The following is a 21,286-nucleotide window of genomic DNA, read 5'->3' as shown; positions in this document are numbered from 1 at the left end:
CTAGGTGTTAGCAGAGCTCTATTTTTGAAGTTGTCTGCCAGAGCATGTCTCACTCAAAGCAGCCTGTCAAAGAAATTCACCCCCAACACGAACAAAGAGAGATTGAAAAAGTAGTTGATGTCATTTTATTTTTTTCAATATGAGAACAAGTCAGTGAGACAGATCTAGATTTTTATGAAACATAGTAAATTAAGCTATTTGCAAGGCCTACTGAAATTCAGGAATCTGCCAGAATAATTATTTTTAAATTAATTATTTTATTTAATTGATCCATATTACATTTGGCACAGCCAACTCACAACCCACACTCCATAATCCTTACCTTATCCTAACGTGAGGAATTCCCTTGTAACAGAGTTCATTTATGGAGAAGACATGGGATTCATTTCATGGCATCTTTATTTTGGAATGACAAATTTGCCAATTAAAATTTAAAAAAAAAACCATGAAAGGGACAAGAATTCAAGGAAAGCCTGAATTCAACCAGGTAGCTCAATTTAAGGTAAGTTGAGGTTGAACTGAAGTCACCCCTCACTGGAATCTACTCTAAAGAGCAGCAATTCCTGGTAGTTGATGTTTTCTGCATTTCCTCCTCAGCCATCAACCAACTGAGGCTAATCATCACCTTTTCCATTAGCACAGGGCTGGAGAACGCTCTGGGAACATCTGCCTTCAATAATTCATCTCTCACACTAATAAACTCCTGAGCCAGTGGCTGCAGATGCTCCTCACTTTTCCCCTTCCATACAAGCCCTAATTACTTCTCTGAGTGTGTTTATTAGCTTGGACAGCCGCCCACCTCCCTTTTCAGCTCCCTGCTTATCATCTGCCCTCCCATGCAAATAAACACTCATAAAACCTGAAACCTCCCAAAGATCTTGTGGAGAACCACAGCCCATCTCCATCATTAGCTGTTAGCACAAAGGAGGCATCTCACAAGGATCCTCATTAGAAGGTTCTTCCAAGAAGTAGAGGGTAATCATCAAGGCAGTGGCCCTCAGTTATTTAACACTCACACTCCTTTTTCCTTCCTGCCTGGGATTCTCCCTGTTCCAACACATGGGCAGCAAGCTGGGCCCCCTTCACTTGTTTCCATTTCAGCCACTGCCTGAATTTGAATTTCAGATCAAAAATCAAACAGCTGATCTGTAAACCAATAAGCAAAGTTATTTTCCAAGCAAATGCCTTTAACATCACCAAGTCAATATTTCTAATGAAGCAAAAGGTAAAAAGCTCTTATAGCTGAGTCTTAAAGCAAGCAAAGAAATCAAATTTGTACTGACCTTTTAACATGCATGTGCACTCTTTTTTCAGTTATAAGCATAATATACTAATTATAAAACACTAATTCAGAGCTGAGTATCAGCCTCTTGGCTTGGTTCTTATACTGTATTTACCACTATTTAAAAAGAAGCATCTGAGATCCTTCCATAGCAATTTCACTGCTCCGAGGCAATGGTTTAATAATTATTAGCCTGATTCTGTCATTTCTAAAGAAAAACAAACAAATAAACCCAGCCAAGTCCCAATTCATTACAGTAGTACCAGACTCCCCTAGTATTGTGACTTTTTATATTTCACTTCAGTTGCTCAAAGTCAATATAAATTCTTTTCACTGCACAGTTACTAGGCCAAAGTCAAAATGCTTTCTTCCCAGTTCAGCCACATCAGGCTGATCTTCATCTCTTTCCCAGAACTCTAATTAAGTCCTTCTCATAACTGCTCAGAGAATGCAATAAGATCCAATTTCTTTGCAATATTTATTATTGCAGTTATCATCTTGCAACAGCTACAGCCAAGTAAGCATCTGACCAAGTCCTAAAAAGTACCATTGTTTTGCTTAAAACCTTCTCCAAGTGCCTCAGTCCCAATCAATGTGAGACATGACTCAAGAGCGAAGGAATCTGCAGATCCACAAAACTGAAATAAAAATTAGCTGTGAGTAGCAGCCAGCAGCCAAGGCAAATCGATTGGTGCCCCTGATCAGCACACAGATCACAGCTCTGCTTTCTGCACAAACTGAAGGTGTCCAACTCAGTTATGGTCTGAAACGACAGAGACTGGCCACTTCTGCAGTGTTACAGCTCAGCCAGAAAAGAAACAACTCTTACTTCAATGCTTGGCCCTGGCCATCTGGCTGAGCCCACAAACAAACCTCAACGAGCCCCACTTCCAGAGCCAAATGAAACATTTCCACCAGAAAACACTTCCTGTTGACAAACAAAGCCCTACTGACTTGCTATGTATTTCTAGGAAATAAAGCAGTATTTTGCAGATTTGTTTGTAAAGATAATCACTGCGAGCGATTACAGGATCAAGCTCTTGATCAGATTTAAGTGTTCAATACACACTGTCTGTCTATTTACAAACACCTGGTGATAATCCCGTGTTGTCCTAGACAGAGAGGGATAAAAAACAGTTCTGAATAGTGAGTGTTTCTTTCTAGGTAACTTGAGGAAAAACTTACCTTGAATTATACAGGAAATAATTAAAATTATCAAAGCAGTGGCTCTGAGGAGCAGCACCCAGCCCACATTTAAACCAGGACAAACATTGGCACCTCAGCTCCTGCCATCAGAAAAAGGATGTCATTTCCAAAGCTTTTATTCCTCTCAGTATAGGACAACAGGGGATTATCACCAGGTGTTGGCAAACACTCCCCCCACAAAGCTGGGAGGTTCTGCAACTGCAGTAACACAGGCAATGGTTGTTTTCAGCCAGGTTTCACACTAACACTGCCTGAGCCCAAGCAGGAATTATTCAAAATTATTTTCAGACATAAACCAGTAGCAACCTGCTATATAATTCTTCACTCTGGTTCATGACAAATGAAAGTTCTAATTCTCTTAGGCAAACAGTGAATTATTGCAAACTGAAATAAGCTTTCAGTGAAGTGGTTCAGCTTCCAGGAGAAATGCACTTGTTAGATTAATTCCTGCTAGGTTTTCATCTGGATGCAACACAGGGGTCACTCCCAACATGCTGACCCTTGTCCCACAGGATCAGGACTTGCATTTAATACACATTCTGGCACAGCTACAGTGCCTGAAGTTTGCACAGCCTGGGCAATTACCTGAAACTGAAGAGAAACCCGAGGGCTAGTCAGTGGAGAACTCCTAAGCTTCAACCACACTGGAAAATTCAACACAAAACTGCTGCATGCCACCATGGCTTCTTACACATCTTCCAGGGAGTGAAAAGTCCCTTTATTTTCAGTGTTATTAAGTATGTAGCTACTAGTGGCATTTCAAGAACACAGGAGCTAAAATTAGCAGAAGCTGCAAGCAGCACGCATTTTAAAAAGGCCAACGCTCCTAGCAGTAAGTCAGAATGTGTTTTCATTAAACCTCACCTAGAAATTAAGATCCAGGTCATCTGGAAGGTGCTTGAGTTTAATGGGGATGAGCATTCTTTACTGAATGCTGAGGTGTCTAACAACACTCATCAGTAAAGATTCACACTGACTGACAAAGCTACCTCTGCAGTGAGACCTCCCTGCCACTGCCAAAGCACTAGATCTGGTGTTTTACTCACACCTCCAAGCCATTCTTCCATCTCCAGGCAAAAAAAAAAAAAAAAATATAAAGTGGAAAATACATATTAACAACTTGAAATCTGTTTTTAAACAAACAAACAAAAAGTTATACAGCTTAACTAATAGCTATCTAGCAGAAATTCAGTAACATTATATCAACAGATTTGTCTCAGATGTCTCTCACTCCCCAAAGGACCAACTTTGTAAGAGAAAACTTCCTCCTGTTTGCATACTCTGAATATTCAAGAGTGACACATTAGAAATCAGATTGCCTTGAATATGGCAACACTGTTCAAAATTTGCAACTCTTACATCATTGCAACATTTTTCTGCAAGTTTAGATTATAGAATTTGAGAGTATCAATATGAGAATCACAGGTTATAGGAAAGGTTTTAGAACAAGTAGAGGGAAAGAAATTGCACAGAAATGCAGCACAGTATTTGTAACAGACATATTACAGTTAGTGAGACCATTTATCTCCACTCAGTACTTCTACAATTAAAAAAAAATTCTCAACACATGATCTGAATGCTGAGTATTTAGAAAAGAATGTAAATGAAACTTCCAACACTCCTAGCTTTACTGTGAGTACAACAGCAAAGAAAACTCATTGATTTACCCTGAAATCCTGTGAACTGTGCTTTCTGCTCACAAACACTTAATGCTTCAAGTTCCTAACCCCTGGTATCATATCTTCAGCATAAAAGGTGAAAATTGTAAGCATGATTGTTCAGCAATGCTGAGAATCTTTCACTAAAGCTTTGTAACTTGTGATGCAAATTTAACGTGTACTAAAAACCTGAAGACATGAACCCTGTGTTTTTCACTGCAATACAAGATGACATTTCTGAAAAGCTGGCGATGTATGTTCTGAGCAGGGTTACTGCTCTGACTGGGCTCTATCTGCACTCATCCATTATCAGACTACTCAAACACCTCAGTATCAGGTCAGCCAGCAAAAAGGAAGCATTAGGACAACATGAGAAGGCTGATCTAGGCTGGCCTGTTAGTTTATTTTTTCATTCAATTAAATTTCCTGATAAATGTTTCCATGGAAAGTTTAGATTGGCAGAATTCTCATCTCCACAGCACTCTGTGGTTTCCCAGAGTCACTGACAGAGGGAATCCGCTACAGAACCCTCTGATTTTGTAGCAGGGAAGAGAGACTGAGTGAGTCAAATGTACTTGGGACTCAAGCACTCATGAATTTGGGGATAAATCATCATTTTCCACAAAATTCAAGCAACCCAATGCAAAACTTAATTGTGTATTTTGGCCAACAGTTGCTCCTCTAAGTGCTGCAATTATCTCACCATTAAGGGATTACCACAGTCACGCATTAATTACAAAATTACTTAGATTACACCATACAAAGTAGCCAACACCGGAGCAGCATTAGCATTACTTGACTTCAGGAACACGCTCCTGATTTCACTCAAACCTAGGATCCAGATTTTCCAAGTTAGAGAAATCCTTTGTTCTCCACTACAGGGGGTGTTGAGATGGTAACAAACTGTAACTTTCACTCACAAGTCTAGCAGACAACCTGACCATTCTACAAAAAAGCAACAACTCTGCATAGTCAAGGTTAATCAAACATTTGGAATGAAGACTAGATTTCCTTTCCTTAACATGGTTTGGGTTGGAAGGACCTTCTCTCCCAGAGAAACAGGTTCCAGTTTGTTAGGGCCTGGAAGTTATTTTACACTGAGGTGTTTAGCAGCAAGTTTCTGTGCAGCATCCTACCCTGCTCTGCTCCTTGAGGAAAAGCACATTTAGGTGTAAGACAGCAATTCACCAAACAGAGCCCAGAGCCCTCCACCAGCCCACCAGCTCTGCAGCAGCAAATTAAATGAAATATCACAGGCTCACCCACTCTTCAACTACGCTCTCAGAGGGCCGTGAAGATCTGCATCTGTTTTTAGCAAGTTTATATTCTGCTGCTCAACTTTACCACAAGTCTTGCACATTTCTAGTATTATTTTCAGCTAAATCCAACCTGGGAATCAAGCAGCACATCACCTCATTTTGAATTCAAGTTGAATGGAGGTTGTAGTAACTCTAAGGCACAAAGGAGCAGAGTAATATAATCCTCAGGTTACAGACTATGCTTACCTGACTAGCGTAAAGAGGCTTTACTCTGTGGGGGTTTAACAAGAATTAAAAGAAAAGCTTAATTCCCCCCCACCCAAATCACTCTCAGCATCTTTATTTATTATTAATCAGGTCTCATCTGCTCAATACATCATTTCCATAAGATTAGCAATCAGCCACATGTTATAAGAAGACAACAAATTCTGAGTCCTTTTCCCTACATAAAGCTTCCACCTCCTCAAGAGTAAACAAAGAGCAGAAGCTCAAACAGTTTATTGCCTTTTATGCAAGTCAGCCCCTGGATGAAAAACATTACAGAGAACAGATCTGATTTTCAATCTCAGTTATTTCCATCTTGTACCACAATTTGTCATTAGCCCTCATCTATTCCTTCTTAGAAATACTCCCCATCACCTCCCACTTGAATGCAACACAAATACAAGTAATTTGATTTACTGCTCTTTTAAAGGAATTAACACACTGGGTTTCATTTTAAACAGGTAAAAGTTAACTCCAAATTCATACATTTGCTGACAAGTGGACCTAGGATCCAAATTAAACAAGTGCCAAGCAGTTAAAAATATTTGCTTTCACATCAGCTGCTCATTATCACATAGCACATATAAATGTCTAAATACAGAAATTGGTCAGAAAGTTGGCAATCACAGGGACCAGAAGGAGAACTGGATCCAGCAAATCCCTTCACAACATGCAAGCACACTAAAGTGATAATCCAGAAGCCTTCAAAATTCTCTCAAGTTATGTCATTTTAGTTCCTATCTCAAAGTCTCCCAGAACAGCTGTTTGTCCTTGACTATTACAAGAATTTGGCTTCTTTTTGCTTCCAGAAGCCAACAGCCTGCAAGCACTCAAGAAGTTTGGGAGAGTAAAAGCAATGTACACTGAAGCTGCTGCATTCCAGCCACCACCTATGTTCAATGGCCTGTTTGTCCTGCTTGGAGGCAAACTCTGAGCAAAAAATGCTCCTTTGCAAGTGAGGAAACCACTCACTATCCCACAGCTCAAGCATATACATCTATCTTGACCATTCAAATCCATTTTTACAGCTCCACAGGAATTACCTATAAGCTATTACAGCTAGAAATCAAATCTCACACTCTCTCCCCATGATGGTCACATCCCTCAGCAGCATCAGAGCTTCCACTTGCCCACATTCCCGAGGACATCAAACCAAACTGAGCTCTCCATACACAGCTCCCAGGCTTTCCAAGTCCATTGCTCTTCCCTCAGGTGTTTTGGGTTGCAGACAGACACATCTGCATGTACATTTTTAGCAATTGATTCAAGCTCTAGGGCCGGCAGCAACCACACTGAGCTTTCAGTTCCCTCTGCTCAATGTGGAATTGCTCCTGCAGTAGCTTGGCCACAGCACCCAAAACACAAAACCCACCGTGGATGCCAAGAGATGAGCCACTGTCACTACTACAGAGGCAACATTTTCCAGATGCTTACTGTACTATCTCCTAAGACTCAGGTTTTACATTCTGCTTGAAAAACTGGACTAAAATTAGTCTTGTCTAATTCTTTGCTTTTTTACTATTTGAGTCTGTATAGGATGGTAATACAACAACAATTTGGCTATACACAATCTGGAGGACAGTTCATAATCAGTATTACCCTGTTGCCATCACTGCTGCTTTTCTAGACCTTTATCTAAATTTCAATCAGGTATCTTCAAGTTCAAGCCCACTACACTTGTTCTTGATTTTAGTTTTTAACTCCTGAATGTGTAAGAAGTGCCTGTTACACCCACAGGTAACAATTTTCCTCAATCCAGAGGTGATCCTCAGAGCAGACCCATCACACAAGCCAAGGACCCAAGAGTGATTATAACAGACACCAACCCAAACAAAGAGTCACAGGGTAGCAGAGGGTTTTTCTGGCACTCTGTAGTGTTCTCCACACACTATTCCCACTGAAACCTGCACCTTAATCCCTGTCCAGGGAATATATTACCCTGAGGACAATAAATGTCCAGTCTCTGCTGGCATACCTAGATAGGAACAGCCTTTTTATTGATGGCATCAAGTTCACAGAGGCAAACAAGAGACAGATGCTGAAATAACAGACACTGTTCATTCTCAGGAAGAACACAGAATTACACAACTGTGTTCACTGCTGTTTGTAGCAGCTTGTTATTTTGGATTATTTTTTTTTTACTTACATCCTCAATGATCTTGTTTGAATAAGATCTAATCCCATCTGTAATTGTAATTTATCCATATTTCATTTCCCTAATGTGGCATCACTCACCAGCTTTTATCAAATATCACCACTTACCTAGCAGGCAATATTTCCACCTACTGAGTACAGAAACAGTATGAGAACAACACAAAAGCAGCTGCAGAATGTCAGGCAAGGAGGAGAAATGTCTCCATGTTGCATGGTAACACAGGTTCCTCTGACAGCACTTTCCACTGGAATTCAGGAATACCAGACAACTTCTAAAACACTCCAGTGCTGCTTTCCTCCAAGATGATGGCATTTGTATTCAAGCTTCTAGCAGGTAGCTGGTTCAGCCTGAGTACACCACCTTATTTACATATTAATTTAAAAAATAATCATCCAAAACACCAGCAGTAGTTACCTGCGTCCCTACAAATTCTGACAAAATTCATTTTCCCCATTTATCAACCAGGATTTTAAAAAGCTATTGGCCTACTTAGCAAATCAAGGGATATAAATGTGAGCTTTAATTTTAATAACATGTCATTACCTAACAACAAGTAATCCCTAAAGGGACATATTTGCACTTTTTAGGTCACTGAGGTATTTTGCCTCTTGCTGTTGACAGGCTATATTCAAATCACAGCCAAACACCTGTATTTAAATGTTTTTTGCTTCCAAATTGACTAATTTCTTTCAGCTGTCTGTAATCTCATTTCAGTGCTTGCTGTGAGAGCAAGCCAGTCAGGCTCAAATTAGAAAATTTGATATGATTGAAGTGTCTAAATCACCTTGAAATATTAAGTTTGAGATAGATTAATGCTCATTTTGTCAAACACCCACTTTAATCCAATATGTTACAGAAGCACAGCAATCCTCCCCATTCACACAGAGCAGCCTGTACAATTCTCAGTCTGAAGAATCAGCTCCTTCCTGAAACAGCTCTTGCCTTATTTAAGAAAAGGTAAAAGTCATCTCTTTAGACTACTGCATCCCATAATCTAAAATCAGGATTTTCCCTATCAGCCTGGAAATACAAAATCTCTCTGGTTTATATTAAACTTCATTGGTTTACACAGCAAAATAGTCAAAGCACATATCCTCTACTAGAATCACAGCCAAAATACCTTCATTATCCCAACATTGCATGAATATCTCCATTTTATCTTCCTTATGTTTTCCCACTGCAGTTTTTGCTGCACTGACATCAGCACCACCACCTCAAAAGGCACACCGTGTTTTCCATTACATAAAGCTGCACAGACAGACATGCTCTGCCTTCACCATATAGATAACACACAAAAACTATTACCACATAGATGATGGCAATTTTCCAGCTTAAAGGGGAGGGGAAGCATGTTCTGGAATATTTTTTCAGCTGTTGTTTAAATCCCACAAAGAACAACAACGAGACTACATGAAAGCCACTGAATTTCTCATTTAACATTACAGTGACTAAAATGGACCAGCACTTGAATTCGGCATTTAAAGCAAAACAATTGTTTACATTTGTCTGCAGACCAGTTTTAAAACACATGTAATGCTCCATCCTAAAAGCTTTTGTCAGATAATTTGGAGAGGAGTAGCAAGTGAGCAATTAGTACATGCAGTTCACATCAACTACCACGCCAATTACCACCATAAATCAAACCAGCATCCCTCTGACTGAAGCCTATTATGCGGGAAGCAAGATGTTCCTGCAAGCAAAATATTCCCAGAGAAGTGATGTCTTCCTGGAAGGCACCTAGGGCTCCTGAGCCCAGCTCCAATCCAACTTTTATCAGCTCTTAGGCAGCTATCCAGGCAGGTGTCTGCTGTAGGTACTGATCACCTGGCACCCAACACCCACACCCATCCTCCCCCGGTACTCAGCCCAGCCTTTGCTGTGCCCAACCCTACCTAAAGTTCATTTTCAAGTAAGCCAACAGCCTTCCATCCAATAACTGATGTACTGTTGTACATCCAGATGCTCTAAAATGCCACAGCCTCATAGCGGTGAGGCATTTTTGAAGCTTAATTAATGCAGGTTAAAATTAGACTCTTATTTTGCATGAGAAAAATAATGAAAGGGGACTAAATGGATGAGTTGCCTCAGGGTATAGGAATCGTTTTCCTCAGCTTGTTTCTGCTCCTCCTTGCTTTCATTTACCCAGCTCCAAGGGTGGAACTACAGCTTGCCATTCAAGTAGCAGAACTGCCATGGGAAAATGATAAACCACCCCAGCAAGGTCCCACCTGCACTCAGGCTGCAGTTATAGATTTTGCTGTATTCAGGACATACCAGCACAATTGTCAATTCTTACAGTCTCATCATCCATCATTCATGTCACCACCCTGTGCAGGGGCTCAGAAGCTGGCCCAGGGACTCCCAGAGATCTTTCAACCCCAAGCCTGAACAGCAATCCAAAACTGATTTTAGGCAGGAAAACTATTACTTGGCTTTATTCACAGTGGAAAGAAAATAATCCTATTAATTCTTTAGCATGTATTGAAAATATGAACAAAGCTTTACTACAAAAGCACTTTAAACTCTGCTACATCATTGATTTTATGTTCATGACAGCAATGGTACATTATTTTCCTTCATTGTCATTATTTATTAGATTTGATAGTTGACAATTGTACCCTTGGCAGCACAAGCAATAACACCTTCTGGCCAGAAACAGAGGTAGTGCAATTCATGACAAAGTGATTTTTTATTATCAGAATCCTCACAATCAAATACTCACATCTCTTAAGACTTTCCAAGCTATCATTCTAGTTTTAGTGCTCAACAGTGATCCAAATCAGAGATTTACAGCCCATCTTTTTCTCTCTCCATACCTCCTCCATAACCTGCCTCCCACAGCAGTAGATATTAAGCTGTATGTCACTTCAGTGATAGTAAGTGCCTATCTCTGACTTTTGATTATTTCTTACCAGGCCAAATTTGTCATGTCACATCACCTCATCTAAATATAAACACCTACTAGGCCTCTCCATGAGCTGTACTATGTCTGGAATAGTTTACTATGACCTAATATTAATTAATGTTTTCTCTTTCCACTTCGGGAACAACTCAGTCACTGAAGCCTAACTCAGACCATTACATAAAATTTACAAAAGAAAAGACATCAATATTCTAACCTAGGAATCCAATGGCAGCTCAATTACTCCCTCTTACTATTCCAGCATTACTAAATGGATGAAATGAGTTTCCAAGAGATCCTTTGCACCCTGCAGTCAGATCAACTTTTTGAAAGCAACACAGGTAATTTCTTAGGCCAAGTCTATGACAAGAAGTGCCATCGGTTCCTGCCATAAATTGGCTTTATGGATTTCTTGCCTGCATTCATGTGCTACAGCTGCCACAGGAAGGCTGAGGGATGACCTGATTTTTGCCTTGGAGACATGAAAATTACTATAAACGTTCAAGCCACCTCAAGCAATTTCACTGAATGAGTAATTCTGACTGTAGCAGTACAGAAAGCAGGTGGGGAAAGGACCATTCCATCAATTGGTACCTGCTAACCTAGTTCAGAGCAGCAGATTTAAACTGCAAAGCCATAATCATTTTTATGCTGTGAGAACCCTCCTAGATCCTTTCCACATAGCTCTAAAACTACCCTCCCCAAGTTTCTAGGCAAGCCTACTTAAGATTGTTTCCTGGACCTGGACATGTATTTCAACTTCATGTTTATCAATCCATCCACAGCCTTAAAACATTTCAATCTCCTTCCTCACCTCCCTAGTTATGGAGCATTTCCCTGATTTTGGCTGGTGTATCTTTGAGGAAATTCACTGCTGGATGAAAAACAGCAGCTGTCCAAACACTGTCTGATCTTGCACAGCAAGGTCACCCTCCAGAACCACAGAATCTCCTGAGCTGGAATAATCCTGATCCACAAGGATCATTGATGCAACCCCTGTCCTGCACAGACACCCCAACAATCCCACCCTGGGCATCCCTGGGAGCATTGTCCAAACCCTCCTGGAGCTCTGGCAGCCTTGGGGCTGTGCCCATTGCCTGGGGAGCCTGGGCAATGCCCAGCACCCTCTGGGGGAAGAATCTCTTCCTAAAATCTGACCCAAACATCCCCAACACAGCTTCGTGCTGTTAGAGATGCTCTAACAAAGGGTTCCACAGATACTGGGGGAGAATTTAGGGGGGGGAAAAAAAGAAAAACAGGAGAAGTAACATCTCTTCAACACTAAAACTTTCAAGTCCAAGATGATTCTAACCAGGCAGAAAATTCCTCATTTGTCCACTGGCCATCTCTAAATTCACGTGCCAGGCACCCGAGCTGGGATGTTGCCCAAGTGATGCAAACAGCTCCTGGCACACAAGGGGTTAACTCAGACACAGCAGCACTTGCCAGGTTAAATAGGATCCATTTAAATGATTGCTGTCTGGGCATTCCAGTGCCATGCTTTTAGCATATTTCCTCTGGAGAGCACAGTTGCTGTGATACCAAAAAGACAGGCGTCCTGGCTGCTGTCCTGAGCATGAGAAGCTCAAACAAAGATAAGGATCTCTCACATTCGAACCTGCTGTATCTGTATAACCCAGTCCTGATGCTACAAAACCCTGCCACAGTGACTGCCTGGCTGTGTCATTCCTTCCTCTGGTTAGGGAATTGGAGAAGGCAGTTGTAAATTATAGAGACAGTGGGAGAATTAATAAGGAATTTACTAAAAGGAACAACATCTGTGGTTTTAGTTTAATAGAAAATGTAAGCACTACCAAGTCGAGGTTTTGAGTTAAGTCATGTTGAGCATTGATTTGGTTTAAGCTATAAACAGTTTCTCAATCCCTTTAAGCAATGAAAAAAAATTGAAAATTTAAGCTTCTCACAGACAAACACAAAGCAATACACACAAAGCTATAGATTCAATTCCAGTGCTCCCCAGAGTCTCTTTGCTTGCCTGTATCTTTCTTTGGGATAAAAGGGGAAATTACCAAACAAAGTAACTGCCTCATCATTGGGTTTACATTCATTATCCAACCATGTAAACTAGTAAAGCTACAAAGGAAACACTGAAATTACATCTTTCACACAGATCAACCTTGTGGTTTTAGCTCTGGCTTCCTGAGGTGGTTAACTGAAGCTTCTTTAAGCAGTAAGAAAGAAAAGTGAAAGAACAAGTCATTCTCTGGTTTAGAAATGCACCACTATCTTAACACCCTGTCATCTGTACCACTATGCAGGATCCAAATAGATTAGTCAGGATCCTGAAATTGCATTAATGAGGCTGAATGTGCACATACTGATTAAGTAACACATCTGCTTCTACCCACTTAAGAAAAAAATGATTAAATACTTCCAGAGGGCTTTGGAATTGCCAGCTGCCCACAATGGACTCACCACCACCAAGAAAACCTGACATCCTCACCATTTCCACCTTGGGACTAAGATTTAAAACAAACTTTCTAAGAAATCACAGATGCCTGGTAGCCAAAATACATGTAAGTGAGACATTACCTTATTTCTAACACGGATCACAAGATTTATGCTGCATTTATAACCTTAGCACAATTACAAGAGAATCACAATTAACTGCAAACAACTTCAGATCAAAACCTACTAGGAAGTGGTTGAAAAGTCTCTCCTTACAGACACTAGGTTAAAATCACCCTCCTTTTCAGTCTCCATTGGTACAGAAATCACAGAAGTCAAACATCAAAAGTCAGCAGCATCCCAACTTGTCCACATCTGGCACTGCCTTTGCTCTGTTTCATGGTGTGAGGACAGGCAGGTACACAAAAGAGAAGCTGAGCCACAGTTCTCCCTCAGTACAGGTGACTCAAAGTACAAACAGTGCTTGAAGGCAGTCAAGGACAAAAACTAATATAACAGAAGACAAATCTCTTACTGCCAGAGACATCAGGATTATCAAAACTATTGAATATACCACTTGCTGTCTCAGAACAGAAAACTTTATCCACTGTAGATTACTAAGCAATCATTTTGGATTTGTTCCACAACTGATATAAAGCCGTGCGTACGAAGGTCACACAAAAAACCCCTCACATAAAAACTAACAATTGCAGAAAGGGATGTTTGAAATGCACTGTCTGCAAAAGGTCACACAGTTGAGATGCAACTGAGTTCTGAGATTTTTCTGGAGCTTACATTACCTTTTCTTCAAAGATTTGCTAAAAATATCAACACTACCATTCACCTTGCTCATTGGTAAGGACAAAACCAATCCCAGTGGTGATACAGTGGAGAACAGAGTATTCCTGAAGTCTGGGGAGTTGTTCAACTGCCTGGCACTACTCCAAGCCTCTCTTATTAGCCAAAAAGCATGTGGGATTTTTTAATTTCACTTACAAACATACTGCAGCCTTACAGTTATAACTGCATCCCTTAAATATTAGCAATTAATGACATAACTGAGGTGAGGATACAAGGTTTCACAGCATGATCAAAGAAACAAACCTATTCCTTCAGGTGGCAAAGTTCAGGCTAAGCCCATGGCTGCTTCAAGTGCTGGAAAAGAAGCACTTCTCCTAATTGGAAGATAAGTCCTGTGAAGACACTTAGCTTGAGCACCGATGTCACCTCCCGGAAACCACAACTGCCATTTGTTAGTGCTCAGTACAATGCAGAACACAAACACAGCAACCCAGCTTCCAAAGTGTTTCCTTTTCCCAAGAGCCCAAGCTGAGCAAAAGCAAATCCAATGTCCTGTCTGCTGCACTGCCGAGTGCCCCTCTCGGGGAGCAGGACTCATTTGCCAATTTAAATAGAAATAAAAACAGTGGTATGTATACACAGCAGCACGAACCCTTGTATCAGCATTATTGCCTGCTGCTTTCAACTAATCCCCCAAAGCAAACGGTGGGAGAAGGCCCGGCACACTCCCTGAAAACTCCAAAGCCTCACTACACGTTTGCTCCACCAACATCAGCTGATCCACAGCAGGTCTCCTTTTGTGCCCCGGGGAAAGAAGTTATCCTCAGCAGTTAATGGTTTAAGGCTTTCCTCCTGATCTGGAAGTCTTCTGCGCTTGCTCAAAAGCAGCTGATATTTAATCATGCAGCTTTTGCAGAGAACAGCAGTGAAGCGTATAATTTAAAGCCAGAATAAGACATTCCAGGAACTTCAGACACAGCTATCAAAACTAGTTTTTAGTTTACCCTGCAAGTACAGTTAATATCGCACATTTGAATCTTCTCATTTACCTACATGCTGGAGTCTGACATCTTCAGCATTAAAAAGAAATATCTTTCCATTTGCATATGAGCTACACAAACAGCAAAACGTGCTGCATCTCACCAACTTCTTCACACTGGAGGTCTACAGACAACAAGAGTAGATCACAGAATGGTTTGGTTTGGAAGGGACCTTCAAGATCATCCAATTCCACCCCCTGCCATGGGCAGGGACTATCTCACTATCCCAGGCTGCTCCAAGCCATGTCCAACCTGGCCTTGAACACTTCCAGGGATCCAGGGGCAGCCACAGCTGCTCTGGGCACCCTGTGCCAGGGCCTCAGCACCCTCTGAATGTTACCTTTGAGGCAGGTTAACAGCTCAGGACACAAAGGTGCACAATCAGCAGAAAAGAGCATTAAGAGACTTGCCCCCAGCACATTGCCCTGGCTGTGACAGGAAACAATCCTCAGCCAAGCCAATGCTCACTGTGTTTGTGCAAGCTCAGAATCCACCTGGATACACTTACTCACCCGCTCTGTGGGCAGATTCCCCACACCTGAATCACCTGGATTTAATCCCCCAGCAAACCAACAAAAACAGCACATTGCCATGCTCTGCTGTGCTCACCCAGCAATCTGAAACAAGATGGCTGTTGGGAGAATCAGATTGATCTGACAAATCACACAGTTTGAGCCACAGTTCCAAGATGCAAACATAACAAAAGCTCAAAGAGGCCAATTGCTATTGTGGTTTCTAGATGCAGTTGTTTCATCAGATATCTGAGAAAGGTTTCTTCAGCTTTGGTCAGTGATACCTAAATAGCTGAACTATGCCACCATTCCCTCGATGTATTGAAATAATGGAACGAGTACCCAGAGACTCCCAGAATGGTTTGGGCTGGAAGGGACCTTAAAGCCCATCCCATTACACCCCCTGCCACGGGCAGGGACACCTTCCACTATCCCAGCCTGCTCCAAGCCCTGTCTAAGCTGGCCTGAACAGTTCTATTTCCCTAGAGAGAGCGATGCTTTTGCAGCACATGCATTTTTCAATCATTTGTCTCAGCCTTCAATAGCAGCAGAAGTGTTTAGACACCACTGCTGCCTCAACCCAACACTGAGTATGGCTCCTGCTGTAACATTGCTCTCAACAGACTCAATGCCAGCATCCAAGGGGCTGCAAAGTTGGAGGGCTACAACAATCAGATGCCTCTAAGGCTCAGGTACTTCAAGAGTTTTAGCTCCACCCTGAATTACTTTATTTTCAGCAAACAGTACTTTTAAAAGTGACCAGAAGGAAAAAAATAAAGCAAGGTTTGTACCTTCTCCCATTTTCTCCCACCCACACACTTGCCAGTGTATCTTTGCACTGCCTTGAGCAAGTTATTTCTAATGTACAATCTCATTTCCCCTAAGACTTCAATTATTTTTTCACAATCACTTAATAATCATCATTTCAAAATTAAAATTCGCATTTACAACATGCTTTTTAAAAATTTACTTTTAACAGAAAAACTAGAATAAAGACCACAAAATGCTCTGGAACACAGCAATTCATACCTACATGATGTCTGGTATGGTATTCTTACCAGTTAAAGCAATAATTTCCCCTTAAATAAATAAATAAATAAATAAAAGCTACTTGAGATGCTCAACACCTGCTGCATCAGCATGTTAGTACTAAGTATATTAATATTTTTATAGACTATTAATAATGTGTACATCATCTTGGCTAAAGTGTTTTAAAGCCTTTTTATGAAGCATTAAAAATTAGATTTTTCACCATCTTTCTTTGGTTTTCCATCTTGCTAAAGTTTATAAAAATAGAGTGCTAGTCTGAGCCTGGATGGTGAGAAACTGGAACTGACATATTCAGCTGTTACCTACCCTTGCAGATCACCACACCGTGAAACCTCAGAATATTTTCAGTACCCCAAAGACCACTGAAACCAATTCATATTTTCTCTCCCTGTTTCTAAGCACACAACATCCTTGCTACAAGGAATGTTTAATGTTGACCAAGCAGCGGTGCTGTGAACTACAGAACATGGGAAGGCAGATTTTACTATGGTAAAGTCTGTGTAACAGATTAATAATATTAATTACACCGTCCTTAAAGTAATATAACAGTCTAAGTTACTGTAAAACTGATTGGCTAGTTAGCATGAACTTCCTACAAAAAATACAGAACAAATGCTTTTCAACTGTTGGCTCTGCAACTGTGAGACATGCAAGAACCTGGAAGCAGCCCACTTTTATTTCAGCACCTTTATCCACTGAGGAAAAAGTCATGAAGTATTGTCACCCAGAACTGTTTTATCCAGTATCACATGTAACTTAGAATAACACAAGGCAAGAAATCTCTGCAAAAAAGGAAGGACAAATCAATTCAGGACCCAGTTTAGCACTTGCTCCCTTCATATTAGATAGCACTCTTGCACTTGAATATAAACAACTGCTGCTGAAGGGAGAATTCGAATCTCAGATTATTTCAACAGTCTTTGGTCCAGCAAGTATGCCCAGACACCCCTATGAACTCCAAATGTAAGAGGAACTCCAAATGTAAAAAGGAAGAGGGTTTACACTGCCAATAAAACCTGAAGTGCTGGAAAGACAGTGCCACTCTACATAGGAAAGAAAACTCTAGGAATCAGTAATAGGAACTCCACTGAAAGTCCCAAATTGCTTAAAATTCCAAGCATGTTCTTCTCCAGAGCTGTCAAACCTCTCTTGAGCAGGAGAGTATTAAATGAGCAGTTCAAGGAGCACATGTAGGCTGGAGTTGATGTTTAAAGCAGCCTGAACTTAACAAGACTATACTCTTCTCTTTACGGGGTACAGTTCTCCTTGCAGTGGAAGGAACTCTTCCAGGAAGTCCCTTGGTATTTTCTCACAGCAGCCACATGCCAAGCACACCACAATTCCTGTCAGTGAACCTCAAGTACCCTGAGGTTAAAGGATTTTGTGATTTGGGGAGTTATCAGTACAACACTAAGCTCTTTGCAGCAAAATTGGAAGGCAACCACCACAAGCCAAATGTCTGTTTTTCCTACATGCAACACATGGCACTACCACACGGATTTAAAAGCTGCTATCAGTGAGAAAGAGTTAGCTAAAGGAGGTTTACCCAAAAATACAGCCTGGCGGAGTTGTAATCCAAAGGGGTGAGGAGTTGTTGTTTTATCTCTAACTCTGCAACTATTCCATTTTTAAATATTTAAGAGCTAGCTGAAGAGCCCTCAGAAGACATACAATACATTCATTTTCTAGAGAAATCGTTCCCAGCTATCAGAGCTACTGCTCTCATGACTCAGTGTCCAATAAAAGTTAGACAGCAAATTATCTGTGAAGGTTTTACTCATCCTCTCAGCTCTTGAAACATGTTTTTAGACTGCTATTTTGGTTTTCAAGTCTTTTGTGATTGACAAATGAGCTGAGCCACAGTTAGGTAACAGAAATCATTAATACATGAAAAGACTATCACGAGTCACATGCTAAGGAGATAACTACATCCAGTGCTCCACATCCTCCTCCCACTTCCACACAAGCCTGGCACATCACTGGAGCCCAAGCATCTTATTCACAAACACGTTTATACCACAGAAACATGTATTAATTACCACTTGAAAAAACGCTCTGCTGCAGGCATCATCCATCCCACAGAAATCCAAACAGCAGCAGCACAGAGAAGGGGACAGTGCTTCCCACCAGATGTATTAATAAGTTTTAAACTGCTCAGGAGAGGAAAGAAAAGGCAAAGCACCCTCAGGAGGGGATAGCCCCACACCATAGTCTCAGTAGTGACTGCTAAAGCAGAGAATATGCACAAATCTCCAGCACACACTTGGTCAGATGTAGATGTGAGTTGGGGACTGCTCTGTAATAAGTGACAGGCACTGCCAGCCTCCCTGCTGTGCCACACAACACACTAACCCCAAAATGTTAACTGCAAGAACCAGGATTTCTGTCTATTCAAGCTCCACTGCTCCAGAGGCACACAAATAAATCTTTCAGGCAGCAATCTCAATAGCAGCTTCTCCATCGGGACGTTTTGATTGCATATCATTTAAAGAGCAGCTAGGCCACCAACACAAGACGGTTTTAGGCAGCTCTATCTCAGCTGCTGTACATCACACTCTGCTACCTTGAATCCCTTCCAAAACAGCGACAGGATACTCCAGTTGGAAAAGCACACGATGTGAAGCTCAGCAAGTTATCATGCAAAATAAGTCATAAATTTCTCCACAAAATACATATTCCTAGCCAATACCGTTTGCTCTTTTTAACTCCACCGACAGTTAAGAAAAAATATCTGCAGACTTCCCTACGCTGGTGATTTCTTTCCTTATTTTGTGCATCCTAAGCAGTTCAAGCCTGTGTAGTGCTCCTGCGGGGATAGACGCACATAAATCTAAGCTTAGAGGGCTGTTATCTCCATCTTGCCTCCCGACCTGTTTTTACACTACTGCACAGACCGACACCGCTCTGTAACCCAGCTGCACGTCTTGTTTACCCGCTTCACACCACCAAACCACAGCCCCACACTGTCTCCATCACATGCTGCAGGGAGCGCCGGAGAAAATTTCATTTTCCCGAACCCTTCTGCAGGCAAAGCGAGCATCACCTTTCCACCGTACCCCAGCCCGAAGGAGCCCGCTGCTCTCCCGCACAGCAGCGGCAGACGAGTAGCACGAGTAACTTCTAAACCCCACAAATCCCAGCAGAGGGGCCACCCGGGGCATGCAGCGCCGAGGAAATGATGGGGACCAAGCGGGAACACCTTCTGCTCCCTGAAAACGCCAGCCACGAGGGGTGGAGGAAGGAAGGACAGGCAGCCCGGACCCGCGGGCTGGGGGGCACGGGGAAAGGGGGAGATGGAGGGAAGTGGGGAGCAGGACCATGGGCTTGGGAGATGAGGGGGAGCAGGGCCATGGAGGAGGCGGAGCGGAGGGGACAGGGCTATTTACGGGGTGGCAATGGTAGGGGGGAAGAAGGGGAGCAGGGAGGGAAGGGTAAGAAACAGAGCCATGGGCTGAGGGAGGATGGATAAACAGAGCCGTGGTCTTGGAGAAGGGACGGGGGGGGATGGATAAACAGAGCCATGCGCTGTGGGAGGCTTGAGACGGAGAACAGGACTGGCGGACGCTTGGTGCGGGGGAGCAGAGCAGTGGGCTGCGGGAGGGTTTCGGGGCGCAGGGCCATGGCCTGGGTAAGCTTCGGGGGCTGCAGGGCCAGGGGTTGGCGGAGGTTTTGGGGGGTGCAGGGCCATGGGCTGGGGGAGGTTTTGGGGGGTGCAGGGCCAGGGGTTGGGGGAGGTTTTGGGGAGTGCAGGGCCATGGGCTGGGGGAGGTTTTGGGGGGTGTAGGGCCAGGGGCTGGGGGAGGTTTTGGGGGGTGTAGGGCCAGGGGCTGGGGGAGGTTTTGGGGCACCCTGCGCCGCTCGCTCCCTCTCCCCGCCGTGCCGGGGCCGCCGTCTCACCTTCGATGGCGATGACATGCTCGCGGATCTGGTTCTGCAGCACGGGCTCCTCCACCCGCTCCAGCAGCTCGTAGATGGAGTAGATGTTGGGGTGCACCGACTCGAAGCGCTGGATCTCGGCCCGGATGGCTGCCGAGTTCGCCAGCTGCTGCTGGTAGTTCATGGCGCGGCCGCTCCGCTCCGGCCCCTTCACGCCGAGACCCCCGGGCGGCGGCGGGGGCGAGCCCGGGCCGCCGCCGCCGCCTCACTCACCGGACACCCCCCCCCGCCCCGTGCCGGGCCGGCAGCAGCGCCTTGGCCTCGCAGCGCGCTGTCACTTCACGACGGCGGCGGCGGGGCGGGGCAGGGCCGCCCCCGGCCCCATGGAGGGTGGGAGGAAGGACCCGCTCCCGGTCGCGGTCCTGCTCCGCCGGTCGCGGTCCCGCCGCCTCCTCAGCCCCTCACGGCTCCCGCTCCCGGTACTGCCGCTGCCGCCGCCGCCCCCGGCGCGCGCGCCCCCCCCCAGCCAATGGCCGGGTCCCCCCCGGCAGGCGCGCGCCCCCGAAGCAGCCAATGGTCAGGGCCCCGCCGCGGCCTCGCGCCCTCCCGCGCGCTCGCCCCGCGTCCTTCCCCGCTTAGCCCCGCTTCACGCTGGCGCAGGCCACGCCTCCTCCCTGTGACGTCATCGCGCAGATCCCGCACTGCCCCGCCCTCGGGCACGCTGGGAAATGTAGTCCCGGAGGGAGGCGCTGAGGGAGGGTCGGGGTGGTGCCGCTCCGCGTCCCCTCAGGGACACCGGACCCGTCTCGAACCCGCCCCGGTCCCGCTCTGGTCGGAGAACTCGGGGCTCGTTCCCAGGAACGGCCGGCAGC

At 43.7% G+C, this 21,286-nt stretch overlaps 1 protein-coding gene across 4 annotated transcripts in view; it reads right to left on the bottom strand.

The window, feature by feature from the left end:
- AGAP1 (ArfGAP with GTPase domain, ankyrin repeat and PH domain 1) overlaps positions 1-21,001 on the bottom strand; it is a 324,467-nt gene extending 303,466 nt beyond the window's left edge. For 3 of the 4 annotated variants that reach the window (XM_071418328.1, XM_071418329.1, XM_071418331.1), the window contains exon 1: positions 20,436-21,001. In XM_071418328.1, coding sequence (XP_071274429.1) covers positions 20,436-20,598 — 163 coding nt within the window. In that variant the 5' untranslated portion in view covers positions 20,599-21,001. The remainder of the gene's footprint in view (positions 1-20,435) is intronic. The other variant, XM_071418330.1, reaches the window with a different exon arrangement.
- Positions 21,002-21,286: the final 285 nt, after the last annotated feature.

Source organism: Agelaius tricolor, unplaced genomic scaffold (assembly GCF_023055355.1).
Source record: "Agelaius tricolor isolate 1412-34295 unplaced genomic scaffold, bAgeTri1.0.p SCAF_83, whole genome shotgun sequence".
Classification (NCBI taxonomy): domain Eukaryota; kingdom Metazoa; phylum Chordata; class Aves; order Passeriformes; family Icteridae; genus Agelaius; species Agelaius tricolor.
The sequence above is the reverse complement of the archived record's forward strand: the minus strand, read 5'-3'. Positions and strand labels throughout refer to the sequence as shown.